The sequence below is a fragment of the Chrysemys picta genome, chromosome 5 (genome assembly GCF_011386835.1).
Source record: "Chrysemys picta bellii isolate R12L10 chromosome 5, ASM1138683v2, whole genome shotgun sequence".
NCBI classification, from domain to species: Eukaryota; Metazoa; Chordata; order Testudines; family Emydidae; genus Chrysemys; species Chrysemys picta.
In genome coordinates this window covers 61,387,756-61,412,043 of record NC_088795.1, presented here as the reverse complement: position 1 = coordinate 61,412,043, position 24,288 = coordinate 61,387,756, and the positions used below count along the sequence as shown (strand labels likewise).

The 24,288-nt window shown below is 40.7% G+C and overlaps 2 protein-coding genes across 3 annotated transcripts; both read right to left on the bottom strand.

Annotated features, from left to right (window-relative positions):
• Positions 1 to 1,729: 1,729 nt before the first annotated feature.
• TLR2 (toll like receptor 2) lies at positions 1,730 to 9,002 on the bottom strand. 2 transcript variants are annotated; one of them, XM_008169402.4, is made up of 2 exons: positions 8,357 to 9,002; positions 1,730 to 4,445 (listed from the first exon to the last, which is right to left on the bottom strand). In XM_008169402.4, the coding sequence occupies exon 2, from the start codon at positions 4,435 to 4,437 to the stop codon at positions 2,086 to 2,088; it is 2,352 nt and encodes a 783-aa protein (XP_008167624.2). In that variant the 5' UTR covers positions 4,438 to 4,445; positions 8,357 to 9,002; the 3' UTR covers positions 1,730 to 2,085. The 2 variants fall into 2 exon arrangements, with proteins under 2 accessions (XP_008167624.2, XP_042698100.2); XM_042842166.2 differs by having other exon boundaries at positions 8,336 to 8,587.
• A 5,380-nt stretch (positions 9,003 to 14,382) lies between these two features.
• LOC101932616 (toll-like receptor 2 type-2) lies at positions 14,383 to 23,441 on the bottom strand. The gene has a single exon (XM_065596462.1). The coding sequence runs from the start codon at positions 19,639 to 19,641 to the stop codon at positions 17,254 to 17,256; it is 2,388 nt and encodes a 795-aa protein (XP_065452534.1). The 5' UTR covers positions 19,642 to 23,441; the 3' UTR covers positions 14,383 to 17,253.
• Positions 23,442 to 24,288: the final 847 nt, after the last annotated feature.

Below are 24,288 nucleotides of genomic sequence, written 5' to 3'. Positions count from 1 at the left end.
TATTTATATTGAGGTTTCAAATGAAAAATATAATGAACGTCACTTAAATGGATCATATTCCAAGATAAATTTGAAGTTACATGGAGCCAACTAAGGACAACTTTAAGGTTTTGATATATAACATAAGAAATGGAAGAAGAATAAACCATAAAACTTCAGCAAATAAGAAGAGCAGAGAGAGTGGAAGTTTTGCCTTTAAGAAGGAGTGGTGAAATTAATGATCCAAAACTCCAGTTTTGGGTGCAGTGCGGTGGAATTCTTCAGAGCAGGTCTTATTTCAACAGGCAGTTCCGTAACTACGAGCAGCTCAACGTATTGTGCTCATTAGCGTAAATTTCTGTTTAGTGTGTACTATTCTTTGACTCCATAATGTTTTTATGGCTATGTTCACATGTGCAAATACGAGTGTAAATAAATCTTCCTTTTTATGTTGCGCTGTCTGAGAGTTACTTAATTGGGAGGTGTTAGGGAAGCAGATTTAGTTACAGCATGCTAAAGGATTAGTGAGAAGTGCAAGAGGACTTCCCACACTGACCTGAATAATTATATAACAGTGAATCAACGACACATCTTCCAAAAGAATGTGTTAAAGACCCACAGTACTAAAAAGAACTAAGAGAATAGGCCCAATCCTCCTGTCATTGACATCAATTACAGAACTTTTCTTGACTACAGTGGGAGTGAGGTTTGGGTACCTAAGCAACCTAAGAGCCTGAATCCCATTTTCAGAAGTGATTTAGGAGCCTACGACGCAGTGGGATGTAGGCTATAGCTTTAAGAGGACGAATTGGAGAACTCAGAGGAGCAAGATAGTGGATTTTTTTTTCAGAGCAGTTCTTACTTCATTAGGTAGTTAGGAGTTAGGGCCTAAGTTTCTAAATCACTTTTGAAAATAGGACTGAGGATCCTAAGTCATTTTTGGATATGCTTCTATTGCATAGTCTATCCAGGCTCTGACACATGTGTAAGCCCAGGTATGATTGCAGCTCAGGTAGAGAGACTGGAGCTAGCTTTAATCTAGTTAACTTGAGAGCATGTGCTTCAGCATAGGCTAGCCCTGTGAATAGTTATCCAGAGTTTGAGGCAAGTTTGCATAACCTCCACTGAAGTGCACACTGCCGTGGCTTCAGCATTGCAGGATCCGATCTAGCTAGATTCAAACTAGCTTGGGTATGTGTACAGACCTGCAGTTGCACCCTGTGATTGCAGTATAAACATAGCTATAGGGACTTTTGACATTTTTATCCTGGGTCTAGACCAATTCCAATGGAAGTAAAATGGGAAGTTTTCCAATTGATTTAAATGGGAGCTAGATCAGGCCTTGAAAGAATTAACAACAAATTTGAGCAATAGCCAAATGTTTCCTTGGGTTACATGTTTTATAACTCTGGATTTATTTTCTTTACATTATTTTACTTTACAAAAAGTAACCAGACTACCATTTTCAACCCCCCCACGCCCCAGAAAAATCTATATCCAAAGCAAGGCCCCATAACCAGGGAAGAGTGAAGAGTAGAAGACTCAATGGAGTCCATCAATGACCTTGCATTGCCAGTCTAATAATGTGGCAGGCCCTTAGGCCCAGGTTGTCAAAGGTATTCAGGTGCCCAATTCCAATTGATTTCAAAAGGAGTTAGATACCTTAATACCTTTGAGGAGCTGGGCCTTAGATGGTATGGGTGCCAGAAAAAATATAATCTTAAGTATATAAATAAATAGGATGACTACATTTGGTTTTAAATGGTTTATATAACGAATACAGAATTGCACCAGATATTGCATATTCTCGCACTACAGCCTTTTTATAGACACGTATGCAGAGACGACATGGACAAATCTCTAAACAATTTTCTGTCCTCAATTCATATATTTCCTTAACACAAATTTCATTACTGTCAATTGAAATGTGGAGACAATACATGGCAAAAACAAAACATAAAAAGATTAAAAACTATTTTCATAACACCATGTAGAAACTCCAGTGTTTTCAGCTTTCTGGGAAATTTAGGAGCCTAATCCTGCAAATGTAATGGGATCAGGCCCTTATAGTGGACTCATTACTGGCTCAGTCTTGACAGACCTTTTCTAGTATTTTAATGCTATTTTCAAATTAAACCAAAATATCTGTTGCTGACCTTCGTCAAGAGGCCATTCAAGGTAGGTCTTTGTGTTCATTATTTTCCTCAGTTTACAGAATCTTTTGGGAATTGTTTCCTCCTGAATAGGCTCCAAAAGGATCAAAATTGCTGCATCATTATGCTCATCAAAGAGACGGAAGTGCGAGAACTCCAGCTCATACTTGCACCACTCGCTCTGCACAAAGTGCTCTGACAGCACAAACAGAGTTTTATGACTTTTTTCAATGGAGTCAATGATGTTGTCAATGATCCACTTCCCAGGCACAAAGTCCCGTTTATGAAGGCACAGTTTAAATGGGGGGATAGCATTCTCAAGTTCCTGTACCATTAAGTTTTCAACCCATTCGGAGTCTCTTTCACTGTAGGAAACAAAAGCATCATAGCAGAAGTCATGATTGTGTGATTTCTTGGGTTTCCTTTTTGCTTGAAGCCAAGCCCAGGTCATTTTCATGTACCAGATCACATGAAGTTTGTAGCCCAGGATCACAGTAAGCAGGATTACCAAAACCACCAGAATGCAAATTAAGGACACGGCCAAAGTTCTGTGACATTCAAACAGCGAAAGCCGAGCAGCTTTTACCTGCTGCCCTCTCACAGAGGACGGAGAGTCACAGATGTAATTCTCTGGCCAGTTAGCCAAGACATTAGCTATTCCCTCCTGATATTGAATGAAGGAGAGAAATTCACAAGAGCAGATGAAATTATTGTCACCTGCATCCAGTGTCTCCATTTTCCTAAATGATCCAAACTCTTCTTTCGAGAAACTGGTTAATTTGTTTCTGCTGATTCTCAGGGCTATTAAGTTAGGAATAAATGGAGCATTTGGCAAGGTCTTTAATTTGTTTTTTGAAACATAGAGCTCTTTGAGCCGTGGTAGCTTTAATTTAAAATCATCGAGGTTATTACTACTAACATCCAAAACTTCAAGAGTTTGAGGAATGCACGTTGTTAATTTGGGTATTTGAGTGCCTGAGATATTTAAATATTTCAGGTTTTCTGGCCACTGACACGATTCTGGAATCTCACCAAAATTGTTTCGGCTAATATCTAGGTGAGTAAGGTGTTTTAGATGAGATAGACTTCGTGCCGTCATTTGTAAATCACCCAATGTATTTTGACTTAAATTGAAAGTTTGCAGCAAGGGCCATGCACCATCACAGGATGAATGTTCCAAATTTGGATCTGCAAGCAAATTTTCACTGAGATCAAGATAAAGGAGTGAGGAAAAATGTTTTGAAATGTTGCAAGGCACCAAGAAGACCTTAGTATTTACAACTGTGATTTTAGTGATGTTACCTACAAGATTTTTTAAACTGCTAAGATCTGAAAACAAATAAAATTTTTCTATAGTTAATCTCTGTATTGTCACAACTTCCATGGGGCTTCTTCTCTTTATTTTAATTGGTTCATGCCAGTGTCCCGTTCCCTGCAGTATAGAATTGTCCAGCTCCAGCTCCAACAATTGCTCAGCATGCACCAAGATGTTTAACATTTTGTCAATACTTGCATCTGTAAACAAAACATTTTTTAACACAAATTTCTCCATGACAGAATGACTCATTGGCTCCAATAATGAAGATTCATTAGCTGTATTGAAGGCTATATGTCTCAGTTCTAAACATATTACAGAATGTATAAAATCTTCTACCATCACTGATAACACCTGAACGTCATTTATGTTTATGATGATATGATTTATGTTAACTGTTATCAAACTCCCTGATTCATATTGCCTGAGCCTTTGACCATCAATCTCAAGTTGCTCAAGAACGGTAATTCCATCAAAGTCTTGCTTCCGTATAGCAGAGAAGGAATTGTTATTCCCCAGGTGCAGATATCTCAAATTTTTGAGATTAGAAAACAAGGGATTCTCCCCCAGTGTTGTATATAAATTACCCTGTATGTTTAGGTGCTGTAGGGAAAAAAGATGTCTAAACCAAATGGGTGACAAGTGAGTCAACTTATTATTTGATAAATCCAAATGTTCCAATTTTCCAAGGAATATAAATGATTCCTTATCTATTGTCCAAATTTGGTTGAATTGCAGCAGCAGCACTCTCAGATTCACCCCCACCAGCAGATCAGTTTCTCTGACATATTTTATGCTGTTGTAGGACAGATTTAGCCCCATGATATCAGTTGTTAGCCCTGAAGGAATGGTGCTCAAATTCATTGAAGAACAGTCACAGAAATGAGTGGCATCACATGAAGGACACATCTGCATCGTGGTTTTTTCTTCAGAAAGATTTGCCGTTATGACCATGTAGATGACCCACCCTTTCCAGAGTTGGTTAGACATGATTTTACCTAAAATTTAAAAGAGGGATAGAATAAGCATAACATGAATTATTAGTGTTAAAAAAGCCAAACTTGAAAAATAGTCTCTACTGACTATCTTCAATAAGATGTTAGGAGTAGTTATTATTGTAAAGCCCTTGGAACATGAAAAATATATCAAGTGTTTAAAATATTACGTCAAGAAAATCAGATTATACATAAATGTGCCAGAATGATTTTCTGTTTGGCTTTCAGTTCCTTTTTCTTTTTCTGCTCTGTTTAACTTTGGAATGAAAAACATTACATTAATTACTACCTGCACCAGTCTTTCACAGATCAGTGAATACTTTAGTCAAATATTCATAAACCTAATAGTAATGTGATATTTACTAACCTAGTCCTTTTTTATGTTCAATAAATAGCTAGGTTCCAACAAACTGCTTTTTAAGAAAACACCCTCTAGTTATTCCCCCCTTCCTCCCCCCAAATCTGCAGATTTCATTTTGTGTACAAAGTTTGAGCTGTAGGGTGCTTACACTTTCTATGCACTCCAGCTCCCACTGAAGTCAATGAGAGCTGGGGACAAGCAATTTCTTGTAGAAATAGCTTATTGAATACTAAAATTATTTTCAAGATATGTCACTATTTCTGCAGAGTGTTTCTTTGAAAAGAAGAAAAAGCATTGTATGTGTTGTAATCCTTTCCCTCAACCTTCAGCTAGCTTTTGACTTTTCAGCTTGTGAAGTCTTGGGCACAGGGACTGCCTTTTCCTAGTGTCTGTGCAGAGCCTTCATTACCATATTGTATATGGACAGTGATGACAAACAAATATTTGTAAATATTGACAATGAATCCCTGAGAGGAGGGTTCAGCACTGGTTCCTACAGACCCTCAGTAGAGAGAAGGCTATGGTGTCTTTATGCTGCCAGAGCCTCTTCCCCGGTGGATGTTCTGGTTAGCATCGCTGACAGCCGCTCTTCCTTGTTCATTGTCTGCCCCACTTAGCATCTCATTTTTCAGCTTTTTTACAGGAAATGAGCAGCATTGCAAAATGAGAGTGTTTGTGGGTCAGGAGTGACATGGCTTTGTGAGGCAGCTAATGTACTGCTAGCCCAGCCTACTGCAGCAGGCCCTGTCTGTAGAAAGAACACTGGTACATTCTTCGCCGTCAACAGCGTCCTTTGTTCTGCCTTCCTCAGTCCCCCCAGTGCAGATGGCTGTGCCCCCCATTCTTCTTTCCTTCTCCCCCATCTGAGGTTTGGCAGTGGCTACTGTAGCAGGTACCGTAGCCAGGCTATGTAACAAAATACCAGCCGTAGACCAAAAAGAAATTAAGATAGTGTGCTTGGAAAGAGGCTACCTCCACATGTTTTCCCATAGCCCCTGAGAGTACCACAAGAGCAGAGAAAAGGTTACCAGAGGATTAAGAAAGCGGCTGCCTAAACCGTTCTAGTCTTATGGTTATTTAAAGGGATAGAATTATCGGTGTTTGTGCATTTATTTTATATACTGAGGGAGGGTACATTTCTTCAACCCCTCCCCCACCACACCACATCCTGGCCCCACACTAGGAGACTGTCTTCGTCCATGAGGCCCCCCACTACTCTCTCACCTATTCCACCTTTTTTCCTATTATTGCTGCCTCTCCCTAGAACTTTTGCCATAGAGTGGAAATCATGGGCGGAGAGTCCCGAACTATGACTACACCATTCACGCTTCTCTAGACTCAGCTATATTCCTGCTACAGCAATGGAAGTCATAACAGCAAAGAATACACAGGGCCAACAAGCTGGGGGGTATCACAGGAGCCGCTTGCCCCTTTAACTTTCCCCCTGTTCTCAGCCCAGTTGTCTAGTACTGTACTTCTGGAAAAGGAGCAGGCCGGCATTGGGGCTTCCAGCTTTCCCTACCCTCTGCTCTGACTACGGGCTTATCTAAATGATATTAGGTTGCTCAGTCACTACAGTGATGGGAGGTGGGGAATAAAATTAAATAGCTGGATTACAATCAGACCCTCCACTTCATGAGCCCCAAATGTACCCAGTTTATAAAATGCAGAAAGACCACACTTTGCCTCTTAAATGGCTCAGGAAATTCAAAAGGAAACACTGAGTAATGTGGCAAATATGGGCAGTTATTTACAGATAGAAAATTCTGGACAAAAAGTGAGGAAATGGCTAGCCACTAGGTGTAATCTCTAGCTGACTCAGCTACACACACCATGCTCCACAGGCACCAGCACTTCTTTGGACAGTAGCCTAAAGTGAAACTTCACTTGGATGCACTGCGGAGCAAATTGCATGGAGGGGAAAGAATTCTTGAGTAACTTCTCAGATATTTGAAATAATCAAGCTTTTCTTTAACATGCATTATGCAGGGCACTTTTCCCAGTCTTCTTCTTTTGACTGTGTTACTGTGTGAAATGCCAGGGAAAATCCCATTCTTATTTGTGTTCATTTTTTGCCAGCACTCTCACTTTCATATTTCTGGCTAGTAATTAAATTTAAGATCTTGACAATATTCATGGCTTTTTTAAATGGTTTTTCCCTGTCAAAGTAACAATGTTATCTTGCCCCTACGCATCATCATTGCTTTGGAAAGAAGTCACTTTCATCCATGCCACTCTAAAAGCATTGTCAGGTAGAAATTCAGAAACAACTAGCATCAGTCAAATATTTGCAGGAAGAAACACAGTAATGTCTATGCTGTAAACTTGGTATGAACTAACTTAGCAATTTTCAAGCTGTTGTACAGCTGTGTCTTCAGGGCCCCACAAGTGCTCATATCAATTAATAACTATTACAATAAAACTGAAATGTGCCAAGTTCTGCAAACTAAATATGGTACAGGAAACTATTATTAAGCTAAAGTTTAAAAATAAATGTTAACAGTTCTATGTACCCTGAAGCACTGAGGTCAATGGACATTTTGACATTGATTTCACAGACACAGGAGCAGGTCCTAAACGGGATAGTGTAAATTGTTACTATTCAACTCGAGCAGTGGTTCCCAAACTTTAACAACCTGTGAACCCCTTTCACTAAAATGTCAAGTCTCGCGAACCCCCTCCTAAAAATGAATATTTCCAGGGATTTTCTCCCTTACCTGAGTATAAATTATAAAAGCAGTGATCTTGGAAATATAAAATTTGTTTTTATGATATGCTTATTACACACTATTGTTAATTATTATTTATAATTACATTATTTTTATTACATTATGAAAACGGCAACACTCTTCCAAGATCTCACTTCCGTAGCTTGTATCACTTTGAATAAGCCTGTTATAAGACAAGGCTCCTATGTTTCATCAAGGAGTATCAGATTTGAAACAGCATGAAGGTATTTAAGAAGCCAACTCAAAGAGTTCCTCCTACATATGCATTCAGGTCTTGAGCAGTAAAGGCAAACAACGCACGTTACAACAAAGCTTAAACTTGTTCTTCATAATCATTTTAAAAACAATACTACCTGCCTATTTTATTTTAAAAACAGCAAAAAATATCCACCTCCCTTTCCATTTCTTATGAGTCTTGAAGTTTAAATCTCCTCAGTATGATAGATATGCTTAGCTCTTGGAAGTCCAGGGGGTCCAGGCTGCTGGCCCCGTGCTGTCCGGGGTCCCTAGGGACAACTCTGTCTGCCATTAGGGATTTTTTTCCCCAGAACCTCCTGTAACATTTTGTGAACCCCCAGGGGTTCACGAACCCCAGTTTGGGAACCACTGAACTAGAGCAACTACGCTAAAGTTATATGGAGGATAACTGCTAATATACTTAATACCGTTACATTCATCAGATACAAACACGCAAAGTCCTGAACCAGTTGGATCTGACCACGATGGGCATCGCAGGAAAAATGTCAGGTAACTAAAGAGATGTCCCAGGGCGCGCCCGAGAGAGATTATTATTTCTACCTTACCTATTCGGGTCTGTGACTCACCTGTCTTCAACACCGGGCTTCTCCGGGAGGTGATCAGAGGTCTAATAAATCAATATCTCGGAGAACAAAGAGCACCCTACAAACCACGTGCCCGTCAACCAATAAGCCAGGGCTGGAAGCTGTCAAACATGGCCCGAGGGGAGCTGCCCCAGTGAGCCCGTTTTGCTGGACCCAGCAAGGCCGGGACCAGACTCAACCCCAGGCAGAGGCTGCTTTGCTCTTTCCCCCTCTGTCCCCGCTTGCCCCAGCGCTGCACGGAGCCGCTCCTCCCGCCTGGGGAGCTGCAACCTCCGGGGACACGGGACCCGTCTGCGGCCGCACTGGGAGCTGCCGGATGGGTAGCGGGGGCGAGGCTATCGCACTGGCTCCCACCGCAGCCCCGAGTCACGCTCCGCTCCTCGCCCGCCCTCGCTCCGGCTTGTCCCCGCGGGAGGGCAGCTGCAGCGGCTGGGTCGCTCGGGCGCCGCAGGGTCCAGGAAAGCCCCGCCTGCGCGCAGAGAAGCGGCCAGCCAGCTCGTGCTGATGTGTGGCCCCGAGCGGCTTGGCTCGGACCCAGGCAGCGAGCCGGGGGCATTCGTTAGGAGGGCGGAGGAGACAGACATGGTCCCCGGCACCTCCCCAGCTCACTGCCTGCATCTTCCCTCCCTCCCTCCTCCGGGAATCTCCTCCCGCCTTCTCTAGCCCCCCTCCCCCTTTTCTGACAGTCTGCAAGGCAAAGTCAACTGTGGCCAGGCACCGGTTGTCCTCCCACTCAGCCAGTCATCACTCTGCTTCCCCGTGTAGAGAGCCCCGACCCCTGGTTTTCACTGGGACTTCAGTTAAGGGAAACGCTTCGCTTGATCTATTCCTGTCTCTCCCCTTTCACTCTCTGCATGCTCCTCTTCACCTCCCCGGCGCAGTGATGAGCTAAGAGGGAAGGTTCTCCCAGGGACCAGTAACTGTAAAGACAGGAAACAAAGCCTAGGAATAAATGGTCAGTTTTCAGAATGACAAGTAGTAAATAGTGGGGTTCCCCCAAGGATCCCTGCTAGGAATAGTGCTGTCCAGTTCAACATATTCATAAATGAGCTGGGGAAAAGGATAAACAGTGAGGTGGCAGAGTTTACAGACAATACAAAATTTCTGGAGCTAGTTAAGTCCACAGCTGACTGCAAAAAGTTACAAAGGGTTCTCACAAAGCTGGGTGACTGGGCAACAAAATTGCAGATGAAATTCAATGTTAATAAATGCAGATTTCAAAGTAGCAGAGTAATTCAGAGTAATGCACATTGGAAAACATAACCCCAACTGTACATATAAAATGGTGGGATCTAAATTAGTTGTTACCACTCAAGAAAGAGATCTTGAAGTAATTGTGGATAATTCTTTAAAAAGATCTGCTCATTGTGCAGCAGCAATCAAAAAGCTAACAATGTTAAGACCCATCAGGAAAGGGATAGATAATTAGACAGTAAATATGATAATGCCATTATATAAATCCAAGGTACATGCACACCTTGAATACTGCATGCAGTTCTGGTCACCCCATCTCAAAAAAAGATAAATTAATTGGAAAAGATACAGAGAAGGGCAACAGAAATGATTACGGGTATGGAACAGCTTCCAGCTGAGGAGAGATTAAAAAGACGGGGACTGTTGAGCTTGGAAAAGAGACGACTAAGGGAGGATATGATAGAGGTCTATAAAATCGTGAATGGTGTGGAGAAAGTGAGTAAGTGTTATTTACTCCTACACACAACACAAGAACCAGGGGTCACCCAATGAAATTAATAGGAAACAGGTTTAAAACAAAGGGAAGTATTTCTTCACACAACACACAGTCAGCCTGTGGAACTTGTTACCAGGGGATGTTGTGAAGGCCAAAAATATAATAGGGTTAAAAAAAGAACTAGCCAAGAAGGTCAGGGATGCATCTCCATACTCTTGGGCTAGGTCTACACTACCCACCTGAATCGGCGGGTAGAAATTGACCTCTCGGGGATCGATTTATCGCGTCTCATCGGGACGCAACAATTGATCTCCGAATCAACACTCTTACTCCACCAGCGGAGGTGGCAGTAAGCGCCGTCGACGGGAAGCAGCAGAGGTCGATTTTGCCGCCGTCCCTACAGCGGGGTAAGTCGGCTGCGATACGTTGAATTCAGCTACGCTATTCGCGTAGCTGAATTTGCGTATCTTAAATCGACCCACCCCACCCCCCCATAGTGAAGACCTGCCCTTGGTGTTTCTAGCCTGTTTGTCAGAAGCTAGTGTAGTAAGATGAGGCCCTGAAACATAAAATCTTGTACAGGAGGCCCAGTATGAGGCCTGAACTAGAGTAATAGTCAAGACATTGTTAAGCAAAGCTGGGCTGTGAGCCAGAGGCAGGTCCCTGCTCACAGAAGTTGGCAAGAAGTGGGCTACTAGAAGTACGTATTAATCACTAATAAAATGAACATGGGCCAAGATGGCACCAGAACAACTGAGTGCAAACACATCCCACACAGATAACAAAGAACAGGTAGACCTAGCCTAAAGACAATACAGTAGAGACAATATGATGGATAGACAATATGAAAGAACAATACGATGGATAGACAGTATGATGGATGGATAGTTTGTCCAAACCAACCTGTGCCAGGAGAAAGGCAACCCCCTAATAGAGGGGCTGTAACTTAATGTGTCAGTAGTGATGAGTAATCTGTTCTGCACCTGTTTATAAGAATAGGTCCCGGAGTGCACATCTTTGTCTGGCCTAGGGGGCAGTGGAAAGTCCTGCCACTGACTGAGCCGGTCCATTGCCAGGGAGCACATATATACTAGCAGACCCATCGATACCTAATCCGGCGAGCTGGAGACTGTGTTTCTCTTCGACAATAAACCTGGCCCGGGTGCCTTTGTACCTTATTAGAGTCTGTGGTCACTGGGGGTTCTCTCGGGGTCTGCTGTGTCAGTATCTGCGCAGAGCCAGGGCAGCACACAGAGGGAACGCACACAGACGACTGATATCAACATTGAGCAGAGCAGAGCACCACACCGGTAGTGTCTGACAACAGCTGGGAGTGGATGACAAGGGATGAAACACTTGAATGATTGCCAGGTTCTGTTCATTCCCCCTGAAGAACGTGACATTGGCCACTGTCAGAAGAGAAGATGCTTAGCTAGATGGACCATTGGTCTGACCCAGTATTGCCATTCTTATGTTCTCTTACCACTTGCTCCCACTCCTGGCCTTTTTTCTCATTCCAATTTTCTTCCTTGCAAAGGAAATATGTTTCTAAGCATTAGATAATTAACCTGTCTAATTCATTACCCAGGGGTATAATTGATGAAGATTTTAGTTTAATAAAATTCCAGAAGGGATTAACACACATGAATGAGAGGAGCTTCTCTAGTTACACTGACTATGCTAAAAATATCACTCCTCTGCTTCAGAGCATAATTTCATCAGCTGGAGTTAATAAAGATTTGCCCTAGTGTACTTCCACAGTACCCTGCTCAGGTGAAAGTTTGATCATGATTAGCTGATATGATGGGGAACATGATTTATCCTGGTCTACAGTGACTGCTTAATCATGTTCAACATTATGTTCATTAACACCATTGTTCACAACCACATGAAAACATGGTACATTTTAGTGTATACCAGGCCCAAGACTACTGCAGAGATCAGCAGAAACTGTGTGGTAGGATTAAAGCCCATTAACCAAATTCCTCTGAATCATCCAATTCTAAACAGACTGTGACCTATAATCCAAGACCAGGTAGTAGATGAACAGGTTCCTCTGCTCTGTGTTGTTGTTGGTTTTTTTTGTTTTTATAATTGATAGAATGCAGCATTTTGTAATTTTGGCTGCTGGCTAATGATGGTGTCTGGGACTGATGGCTCTAAATGTACTTTGGGCTACTTCCAGATTAGAGACACTTGACTCCTCAATGGGATAACTTTGCTGGGACATGGGTACTCTAAGAAGCAGGTTGATTTCTTTTGAAAACCCAAATCATTCTAACTGTTCAAGAGTATTTTTAAAATGCTGTTTTCCTGGTGTTCCCCCATAGTAATCTGTTACCGCTGTCTACACAGGATATCTGGAATTCCTTCTAGAAAGCTTATGTGAAGCTTGAGGTAGCGTTCCCTTCAAATCCAGGTCTCTGAATTGGGTGCAAGAGCCCATTTCTAGTCTACTTTAGAATTCTCATATCTGTTGCTTCTACAAAGGAAATCCCCTCATGGATTTCCCAAATGGAAAGATGGAACCTAAACAGGGTATCTCAAGATGTGACAAAGGCATGCTTTGAACCTAGGATGGAAGCATCACCATTTTTTTTTAATTGTGCATTAAAAAAATCCCCCTTACCAAACAAAACATTCCACTGCACACACACTTCTATCCCTAGGGAAAGGAGAGAAAGAACCGATCACATGTGACAGATATTAGTCATGTCCCTTAATGCACTACAGATAGAGTGGTGATGAGGGTGATATACAAGCCAATACAGAATAGAATATTTTTCAATCCTCAATTGTCTTTCTTACTGGCCACCATGTCACACAGAAGAGTGAAGATCTGAGTAGTCCCCTATATTAAAGAGGCGTAATTGCAGTTTCTCCCAGATAAATTAGTTCTTCAACCAGGGTCTGATTTTCCTCCTACAACAAACAAAATATTTCTCCTGCATTAATTGAAATTTCCAAGTCTCATTCAGTCCTAAATCTTCAAACAAGTTGGAATAATGATGCCAGATGTTAACTATGCTCAGGGCTATTCAAGTCAGAAGTGCCTTAAAGTAAATACTGCTTATTGCATCAGCGGTTCACTAACAGGTCTGGATTAATGCAGGGGCTTTAGGGGCTGCAGTCCAGGGACCCAGGCTAAGGGGGGCCCCAGCACAGCGGGGCTCAGGCAGGCTGCCTGCATGTCATGGCCCCACGCTGCTCCCAGAAGTGGCCAGCTGATGGCACATCTCTGCAGCCCCAGGCGGAAGTGGGGGAGGCAGCTCCATGAGCTGCCACTGCTCCCAGTACCATTCCCAGCCAATGGGAGCTGCGAGGATGGCACTTGCGGAGACACGATATCCCCCTTCCCCCCAGGGGTGTGCAGAGATATGCCAGCAGCCAGCCACTTCCGGGAGCGGCATGGGGCCACGATATGCAGCCTGCCTGAGCCCTGCTACGCCACCAGCCGGAGCCTGCACCTCACACTCCCTCCTGCACCCCAACCCCCTGTCCCAGGTCAGAATCCCCCTCCTGCACCCAAACTCCCTCGCAGAGCCCACATCCCTTACCCGGTCCTGCATCCCAACACTCTGCCACAGCCTGGAGCCCCCTCCTGCACCCAAACTCCCTCCCAGAAAGAAACTAAGAACAGCTGTTCCAAGGTAAGAAGTAGGCTATTTTGAATTAACTTAACTATATTCTATATCTTTTAAGACTGAAATGTAACCACACAATGGCTTTATGTTAACTAAAAGCAAGTTTAGTATAGCGTTAATAGCCTCGATGCCATAATTGTGATCATTTTGTTTTAAATTAGGAAAAAGACTTGTATATAGGGGCCCCAGAAAATCTAATAGCCCTGGGCCCACAGGAGAATTAATCTGGCCCTATTCACTAACTTCATGAAGACAGAGAGCTTCTAATGACATGATCACAGTAGTGTAGTGTGAAAGTAGAATGAATTATATTGTAAAAATAAAATGGATTAAAGAAATGCTGTATGTACCTTTCAGCAGAAATAAGGAATGCTGAAATACAGGTGTCAGGAAAAGGAACATTTAAGGCATAAACAATGAGTCCGCTTAAGCTAATGGTGAAACATTAACTGGAGATTGGTAAAAGTTAGTAAGGAAATTAACTATGCATGTCTAGCCCAGGTAAACTTATCAGATTCTGCTTCCTGTGTTATCTTGTTAAGTTCGCACCCTTTTATCTGTATAAATAAGATAATTTGTGTCTTGCATGGTGCTCACATTATCTGGGTGTTATTAGCAGAGCGCTGTGCTAGTAAAACAGAGTGGTCTGACAAACAATGAGTCCTGAGTCTAACTTTGACAGTAGTAACTTGGAAAGCCTTTGTTTTATTTGTTAACCAAACACTGTAAGAGTTGATTTATTTTTCCTTTCCTGTATTCTTAAAATGCAGTGTCACCAGTTGTCTCTCACTTCCATCTAATAAAACAAAGATATATTTTAAAATATATTCATAAATTGCATAAAAGACTACATTAACAGCATATTATTAAAGTTCTGAAGTCAAGCACTTAAAAGTTAGGAGATGAGTGAGTAAAGGTTGCTCGACAAATGAGCAACTCTTCGATATTTCTTTTCTACCTCCTAATTCAAGGTGAGGCCTCATGCCTAATTTACTGTACACCATTTAATCCCTGCACTGAATACAAAAATATTCACTTCCTCATAGGATTTTCCATGGTGCTTGTCGTCAAGGTATTTGGTGCCTTACAAACATGAATGAATTTATCTTCAACTTCTCTGGGAGATGGTACTATTGTCCCCATTTTACAAATGGGGAACTAAAGCACAGAAAGATTATGGCCAATCTTTGCAATAATGTTTTCTAATTTGAGGTGCCTCAGTTATGCAAAATAAACTACAGTCGGTGAAACTCACTTTTTACAACAATGCGGTGTCTACCCATGAGGTTTGCAGTGGTACCACTATATAGGTGGGTTACATCCGTGCAAAAAATCCCACTATAAAAAACCATGAATCTACTATACCTATACCTTAGTGGGGTAGGTAGAAGGAAAGAAGGGTAACATTGGGGCAGCAATAGTGAAACAGATTGGCTGGGGTTCATGGGAAGAGGGAGAGGAAACCTAATAAAGATGCATACTTAACATCACCAACAAGCATTTTGTCTGTTGTTTGAATATCTTAGGGTAAGCTACTAGGGACAGGAACTGTGACTTCAGTGTTTTTACAGTGCCTATAATAACAAATAATAAACACATAGAAATAATAAAGTACACAGACCATTAAAACGTACATATAGTGATCCTGTGACCTTTGAGATTGGACGCATCTCAAAGTTTTCACACCAAGTATCTGACATATTTGTCAAGTTGCTTCATTCTTAAATTGCTGGGCCACAAACAATCCTGGTGTAAATCCACTGATTCCCCTGGAGTTACATATTCTGTATTCTATTCTCTTTGAAAGGAATTACCTGTGGGAGGATCTAGCTTCAGAGATCTTATTTTTATCTAACTGGGCAATTTCTACTTTTCCACTGCATTTTTGTTGAATGACTCTAAATAGTCTGATAATATTTAAAACAAATAAGACGATGTAATCAATGGATCCTGTGGCATGTTTCAGCATGTTGGCTCTCTTTTTTATGAGAGAGAAAGAGAGAGCGCTGTAACTGCATTTGTTTTGGAATGGTTAAAAAGAGACTAAAGAAGCACACCAGATTCAGTAGTATTTCTTCCCCAAATCATTTTTAGAGACAGAGAGATGCTAGGGTACTTATTTACAGAAAGGTCAGACAACCAAAGAATCTCTAAAACAGTTGGATGCTCTCAGTTGGTATCCTTCATTTAGCTAAGCTAAAATTAGTTTAGTGTGAAGTCAAGTCAAGCCTAGCCTCCACAACACTGACATAAAAGTCAGCATAACAAAATATTTCTGTGACGTTGTGCAGTCTATATGGTTTTATAAAAACATGATAATAAGTGAATATAATGTAACTGGGATAGCTTTAGAAAAATATGGTAAAAAGTGAGTATAACGTAACTGGGATATGCTTCATGCAAAAGGTCTCTTGTAAGGTATCATTACAAAGCTTATAATCTACTGAGTGTGATTATCCGATTTGTATAAATGTACCACTCTTGTATCTAAAACTAGAAATATAAAATATAACTCTGAGGGCCTATTGTAATTATGTAAAGTGTAGGCCATTAATGATGGTTTGGAATCTTGATGACTCCCATTGTCTGCAGATGGCGGTCTTTACCTGTGAGTCTTCCTGTATATGTGTGTGCTGGCAAGTGAGTAATGAAGTTTTGCAGTGACATGTGATCATATCACCTGAACTGGAATCCATCTTTAACCTGGTGCTTTTCCAGGGGGGGCGGGGGAGGGGTGGAAACCCAGAGGGACAAAGGGTTCCCGCCTTATGCAAAAGATATATAAAGGGGTGGAAGAAAACAAAGGGGAGAGAGGAGCCATCATGAAGAATCCCCTAGCTATCACCTGAGCTGCAACAAGAGCTGTACCAGGAGAGAAAATTGTGCCCAGGCCTGGAAGGTGTCCAGTCTGAGAAAAAACTTACTGAAGAATCTCTGAGGGTGAGATTATCTGTATTCAGTTTGATTAGGCATAGATTTGCACATTTTATTTTATATGGTGACTTACTTTGTTCTGTCTGTTACTACTTGGAACCACCTAAATCCTATTTTCTGTATTTAATAAAATCACTTTTTATTTAGTAATTTACTCAGAGTATGTATTAATACCTGGGGGAACAAACAACTGTGCATCTCTCTCTATCAGTATTATAGAGGGCAAACAATTTATGAGTTTGCCCTGCATAAACTTTATGCAGGGTAAAACGGATTTATCTGGGTTTAGACCCCATTGGGAGTTGGGCATCTGAGTGCTAAAGACAAGCACACTTCTGTGAGTTGTTTTCAGGTAAACTTGCAGCTTTGGGACAAGTGATTCAGACCCTGGGTCTGTGTCTGGAGCCAGACAGGAGTGTCTGGCTCAGCAAGACAGGGTGCTAGAGTCCTGAGCTGGCAGGGAAAACAGAAGCAGGGGTAGTCTTTTGCACATCAGGTGGCAGCTCCCAAGGGGGTTTCTGTGATCCAACCCGTCACAATTTCTTAACAGGAAAAAGGCTTTACAAATGTCCTGCTTGGAAATGTAGCGTGGCTGAGTTAGTGGTTCAGCCTTAAATGACATCATAGGATTTTAATGCTGTTTTCAAGTTATTCCAAAATATTTGCTGCTGATTTTCGTCAAGAGGCCATTCAAGGTAGGTCTTTGTATTCATTATTTTCCTCAGTTTACAGAATCTTTTGGGAATTGTTTGCTCCTGAATGGGCTCCAAAAGGATCAAAATTGCTGCATCATTATGCTCATCAAAGAGACGGAAGTGCGAGAACTCCAGCTCATACTTGCACCACTCGCTCTGCACAAAGTGCTCGGACAGCACAAACAGAGTTTTATGACTTTTTTCAATGGAGTCAATGATGTTGTCAGTGATCCACTTCCCAGGCACAAAGTCCCGTTTATGAAGGCACAGTTTAAATGGGGGGATAGCGTTCTCAAGTTCCTGTACCATTAAGTTTTCAACCCATTCGGAGTCTCTTTCACTGTAGGAAACAAAAGCATCATAGCAGAAGTCATGATTGTGTGATTTCTTGGGTTTCCTTTTTGCTTGAAGCCAAGCCCAGATCATTTTCATGTACCAGATCACATGAAGTTTGTAGCCCAGGATCACAATAAGCAGGATTACCAAAACCACCAGAATGCAAATTAAGGACACGGCCAAAGTTCTGTGACATTCAAACAGCGAAAGCCGAGCAGCTTTTACCTGCTGCCCTCTCACAGAGGACGGAGAGTCACAGATGTAATTCTCTGGCCAGTTAGCCAAGACATTAGCTATTCCCTCCTGATATTGAATGAAGGAGAGAAATTCACAAGAGCAGATGAAATTATTGTCACCTGCATCCAGCGTCTCCATTTTCCTAAATGATCCAAACTCTTCTTTCGAGAAACTGGTTAATTTGTTTCTGCTGATTCTCAGGGCTATTAAGTTAGGAATAAATGGAGCATCTGGCAAGGTCTTTAATTTGTTTTTTGAAACATAGAGCTCTTTGAGCCGTGGTAGCTTTAATCTAAAATCATCGAGGTTATTATTACTAACATCCAAAACTTCAAGAGTTTGAGGAATGCACGTTGTTAATTTGGGTATTTGAGTGCCTGAGATATTTAAATATTTCAGGTTTTCTGGCCATTGACATGATTCTGGAATCTCACCAAAATTGTTTCGGCTAATATCTAGGTGAGTAAGGTGTTTTAGATGAGATAGACTTCGCCCTGTCATTTCTAAATCATCCAATGAATTTTGACTTAAATTGAAAGTTTGCAGCAAGGGCCATGCACCATCACAGGATGAATGTTCTAAAGTTGGATCTGCAAGCAAATTTTCACTGAGATCAAGATAAAGGAGCGAGGAAAAATGTTTTGAAATGTTGCAAGGCACCAAGAACACATTGGTATTTATAACTGTGGTTTTGGTAATGTTACCTAGAAGATTTTCCACACCACTAAGCTCTGAAAACAAATAAAATTGTTCTATAGCTAATCTCTGTACAGTGATTACTTCAATGGCACTTTCTCCATTTACTTCAATTTGTCCATGCCATTTTCCAGTTCCCTGTAGTACAGAATCATCCACTTCCAGCTCCAACACTTGTTTAGCATGCCTCAAGATATTTAACACTCTGATAACACTTGCATCTGTAAACAAAACATTTTTTAACACAAGTTTCTCCATGACAGAATGACTCATTGGCTCCAATAATGAAGATTCATTAGCTGTATTGAAGGCTATATTTCTCAGTTCTACACATATTGCAGAATTTATAAGATCCTCTAACATCACTGATAACACCTGAACATCATTTATGTTTATGATGATATGATTTATGCTGTTAACTGTTGTCAAACTCCCTGACTCGTATTGCCTGAGCCTTTGACCGTCAATCTCAAGTTGCTCAAGAATTGTAATTCCATCAAAGTCTTGCTTCCGTATAGCAGAAAAGGAATTGTTATTCCCCAGGTGCAGATATCTCAAATTTTTGAGATTAGAAAACAAGGGATTCTCCCCCAGTGTTGTATATAAATTACCCTGTATGTTTAGTTGCTGTAAGGAAAAAAGATGTCTAAACCAAATGGGTGACAAGTGAGTCAACTTATTATTTGATAAATCCAAATGTTCCAATTTTCCAAGGAAAATAAATGATTCCTTATCTATTGTCCTAATTTGATTGGATTGCAGCCGCAGCACTCTCAGATTCAAACCCGGCTTCAGATCAGTTTCTCTGACATGGTCTATGCTGTTGTAGGACAGATTTAGCCCCATGACATCAGTTGTTAAACCTGAAGGAATGGTGCTCAAATCCATTGAAGAACAGTCACAGAAACGAGTGGCATCACATGAAGGACACACCTGCGTCGTGGCTTTTTCTTCAGAGCGATTTGTACTTATGGCCATGTAGAAGATCCATACTCGCCAGATCTGCTTAGTGTTTGGTTTTCTTTGGTTCAACATCTTAAAAGAGAGAGCGAGAAAGAGAAATTAATATAAGGGAATTGAAATCCAGTGTAAGTTTAGTTATGAAGGAATTCACATTCGGATTTTTTTCTTGTAGTGATTTCCCGGTGGATTTTTTTCTCCCATTCTGGCTGCTTTATTTTGGAAGTATGAGAAGTCTTTGAAGTGAATTCATACTATAAGTTAAATATTCATAAAATTCACAGACCTGGTCCAATTTTTTAAACAGATATACCTCTGGATGTTTGAAAATTCTGGTTTAAGTCCGGGAGGGATTTTAATAACCTTTAACTTGGTTAGAAGTTTTAACATTATCAAACGATGCTAATGGTATATTCCCAGAATTCTGAGACCCACCCCTTCATTAATTATAAGGTGCAATTACAAAAGAAAAAAAGTGCTTATATGTAGAACATAAAACTATATATATGCTTGTCTCCCCAATGTCTGCCTCTATTTTTGTACAACGCATAACACAATGGGACCCTGATGTTGCTCAGAATGTCTAGTGTAACAGTATAAACAATAAAGGAAAGGATGAGACACATCTGACACTCCCTGTAAATTCTGCAAAAGGCAATTTAGTTTCTTTTTTTAAGTTAGAGTCTGATATCTAAGCAAACAAGTTCTTTCTGCATGTACACAATATAGGTACAAGTAATACATTACAATGCTATACATTACATTCCCCCTGCCAGAACAGCACTGTTTTTAATTCACACAGGATCTGATCCTGCTACCATTGAAGTCATTTGCCCTTGACTTCAATGGAAGTCAGAACAGGCCCATAGTTATTAAAGTTCACAAAAATATCTTATAGGAATCCTGGGTAGCCAGAGATGAAGTACTTATCTTTTTTACTGAGGCTTACAGCTTCGGTGCCAGTGTTTTGTATTGGTCTCATGCATTAGGATCCATGCAGTCTTCTCATCTGCAAGATGGCAACAGAAGCTGGAAATCTTTTGGCTGATAAACAATGGAAGGACGCAGGTCTGATGCTATGCCAGCTCTCAGGCTGGCAAACACTGATCTGTCCTGCTTAGTCAAAGCTTCACGCTAACAAATTTCCAAATGTTCCTTAACTCTTTGTCCCATAAACTTTAAGTAACCATTGCACTCACTCTACGAATTCATTGCTTTTGGAATGAGTAGGATTGTTCAATATTTCCACTGCACAGCTACTCTGCACTATACCATCCCTTATAGTCAAACCTCTGCCGCATTTATTTTTGTGCTAGAAAACGGATACAAAAGTTACTGTTTATTCTTGAAGTATCTTCTCTGTATGCTGCAATTCAGCAGAAGATCTCTTCTTTTGTTTGGTCAGCTCTCTTTGGTGCAACCACTGACGCAATGCTTTTGTACAAATTTTTCTTTCACAATCAGTGACTGCAGCACTGACAGGAATAATAGTTTCAGTACTTTTCTATTCCCATTCCTTCAATTTAAATCTATACTTATTTTTTGATTAGGAGTTGAGTAATTTTTGTCTTAGTTTACTCTATTGAGAATGGAGCATCTCATCTTACATAAGGTATTTTTTTTATATAGGTCCCTCTGAGTTGAAAGTGTTCTGTTCTATAAACCACTGTTTATATATAGACTATTTTACTGGGTCAAGTTGTTTAGTCGGGGAGGAGGGGGGGGAAGGAAGAGTTTTTTCATTTCCCAAGACACTGTATTCAAAGACATTATCTGAAGTGGACTTTTATTATCAACAAAGATTAAGTTAATAGGCAACAGTTCTGAAAATTGGATCAAGATCCTGTATCCAAGACAGAGAATTTTAATGAAAAAGAATGTCAAGTTCTCACTGAAAAGGTGCATCTAATTAAAAGTCAGCATGGAATTTGTATTAGGAAAAAGGAAATTATAAATTTTGCATTCATGCCACTTCTAAAGGAGAGGATGGACTAAAACTGTTTGTGCCTCACCAAACTTCCTGACCAAAAAGATGTTACACAGCTGCATAAGTGAAAGGTACAAGTGGTTGTTGTTTTTTAAACCAGACCTAAAAGAGGAATCTTTTGGATTCTAAGCACCAAACTTTTAAAATATGTTTTGCATTTTTTTGTACACAACTTTGCGTGTACACTTTTCCAGGTCAACCATTTATGAGTATATGTGATAAATTTTACATATGGGGGGGGGGGGGAAGGTTCATGCACTAAAATTCCTCCATGTGCATGTGGCAGAATGTGTGTGCAAATATTTGTGCTCCCAAGGTTGCGCAAACAGAAGAAGCCTGGCTGAGCCTCTTCATGCAGTTTGATCCTAATATGTTAAAATTAATAATTGATATCAACATGGCAGCTAGACATTTTCCAAAAATGATTTAAAAGTATTATACCTGCTTAAATTCCCAGCTGATCACATTTTGTTCATACTTAAAGCATTTTTGCTGTGTGAAACTGATTATACAGGGGAAACAGGGAAGCTGTTTTTTTATGAAGTTCTGTCATATGCATACAGCAACAAGCTAGAAAAAAAAAAAGATAGAGATTTTCCCCTCTAATTCCTTTCAATTGTAGCAATGTTAGATACAATATTTTTAGACTGACAATGAAAAACAATGCAGGATTACTAGTTTTTTTTAAACACACCCTTTAATAGCTTTTTTGTAATCAAGAGGAAAACTGCTTATCAAAGCTAGAATTAAGTTTGTAAAGCACTTTGAAAATGAGAAAGTATGAGATAAGCATTGTATTTACTACTTAATACTTTTGCTGTTTTGTTTTTCAGATTATCCACCACTCTTTCGATAAATACATTTGTGTATCATCTGGAATTGGCGTGATATTGGGGCATTTAATGAAATATTGACTCTCTCCTGACATCCAGGACCAGCCCACTATCTAATAACACATCTGTGTTGCACATAGCAGTCATAGTCCCTCAATCAGGAGGGCCAAAATAAGTTACATCAGCGCTTCTGACTTCTTCTCCAACCCACCTACATTATCTCAATCTTGTTTGGATTAAGTTGCAGCCAACTAGCCTTCATCCAAACGCCACATTCGTATAAACAACGAATTATTGGTTCCATTGTTCCGGCTGAGTCAGAGGTGATGGAGATGTACAGCAGGATGTCATCAACATACTGAATGCCTGGCAGCCCATGTTTCCTCATCAAGACACTCTTCAGTCTCATATACACAAGTTGAGCAGAAAGGTTGCTAGGACAGACACTATGGGATCAAGACAGTACCCTTAGGGCATAAGAACAATGGTCCACAATTGTCTTTTGGATTCTCTCTAAAAGATCAGAATGGAGTCACTCAAGAACAGCTCCATTCACCCTTACTAAGGTCCACAAGTGAGTCAATTCAATTCAAGAAACTGCTGACAGATCTAGAGAATCAGTACAAACACTTTATTTTCATCCATCAGTAGGTAGAAATCATGAGCTAACACAAGCAGCAGAGTTTCTATTTCATTCCTATAGCCCAATCAACAGAGGTCAAAGAAATCTTGGGGACTCAGACAAAAGCCACAATTGCCCTGCCACAACCTCCTTGGTAACTTTTCCTAAAGACAGAGATTGAATCCTGGTCAATTGGTTAGACAGATTGTCAATATCTAGAGTTGGTTTCTTGGAGACTGGCCCAAATGGCATCTTTTGGAACCATCTAGCTTTAATAAAGAAACATACTCACTCTGAATGCATATTTTTGAAAAGGAACAAAATACTTCCTCTAATTTCTAGCCAGAAGAGGCTGATGTTTAGTATTTATCGGATATGTCAGTATAAACGGATATGCCAGTATGTCCAGTAAGTGTATGTGCCCTTTAGTCTGAAGTGATGCTCTGTCTTCCTCTTTTGTAAAGCTTAAAAAAAAAAAAAAAAAAAAAAAAAAAAAGGAGGGGGAAGGGTACATTATATTTCTTATTTTTGTGCTCTTATGCTGAAAAGAAATCCAGCCTCCGCTTGTGAAACCCTAGCTTTTCCAAGCATTTACGTCAAGCTACAAATTATTGCACACATGGCAATTTTTTCAGCAGGAAGTGAGCAGAAATAAAGAAATGCAAGATGTGTGGCGATATTTTTGGGGTTTGGGTTGTATTACAGGTCACATGCGTGGATGCCCAAATTTAATTAATAAATAAATAAATGGAGATATCCTATCTCCTAGAACTGGAAGGGACCTTGAAAGGTCATTGAATCCAGCCCCCTGCCTTCACTAGCAGGACCAGATCCCTAAGTGGCCCCCATAAGGACTGAACTCAGAATCCTGGGCTTAGCAGGCCAATGCTCAAACCACTAAGCTATCCCTCCTGCCCTTCTTTCTTCTTGCTCACTGTGGGCCCTGGCCTACCACCCATGTGCAGACTGAGTAGCATTTATTCTTAAATTGGCTCACTGCAGCAATAGGGACTAGTCATGTAAGTGCTGCACAGCATAAGCAATATCGCCAACTCTCATCATTCTATCATGAGACTTGTGATACTGATTATTTTTCTTAAAGCCCCAGCTCCTGGAATCATTTGAATACATGAGAATCTCAGCTTTTTATAAAAAAAAAAAAAAAGAGCAAGTTTCTAGGTCTCACCATTGTGTAGTAAAACATTACCCCTAAAGGTTCAAAACACAGAAGGCAAATTAAAAGTACCAATATTTATTTGTCTTAAAAATAATGAGATTTT

Excerpts from the sequence above, each read along its gene's own strand:
- TLR2 (XM_008169402.4), bottom strand. The coding sequence starts at position 4,437 with ATGTCTAACCAACTCTGGAAAGGGTGGGTCATCTACATGGTCATAACG.
- LOC101932616 (XM_065596462.1), bottom strand. The coding sequence starts at position 19,641 with ATGTTGAACCAAAGAAAACCAAACACTAAGCAGATCTGGCGAGTATGG.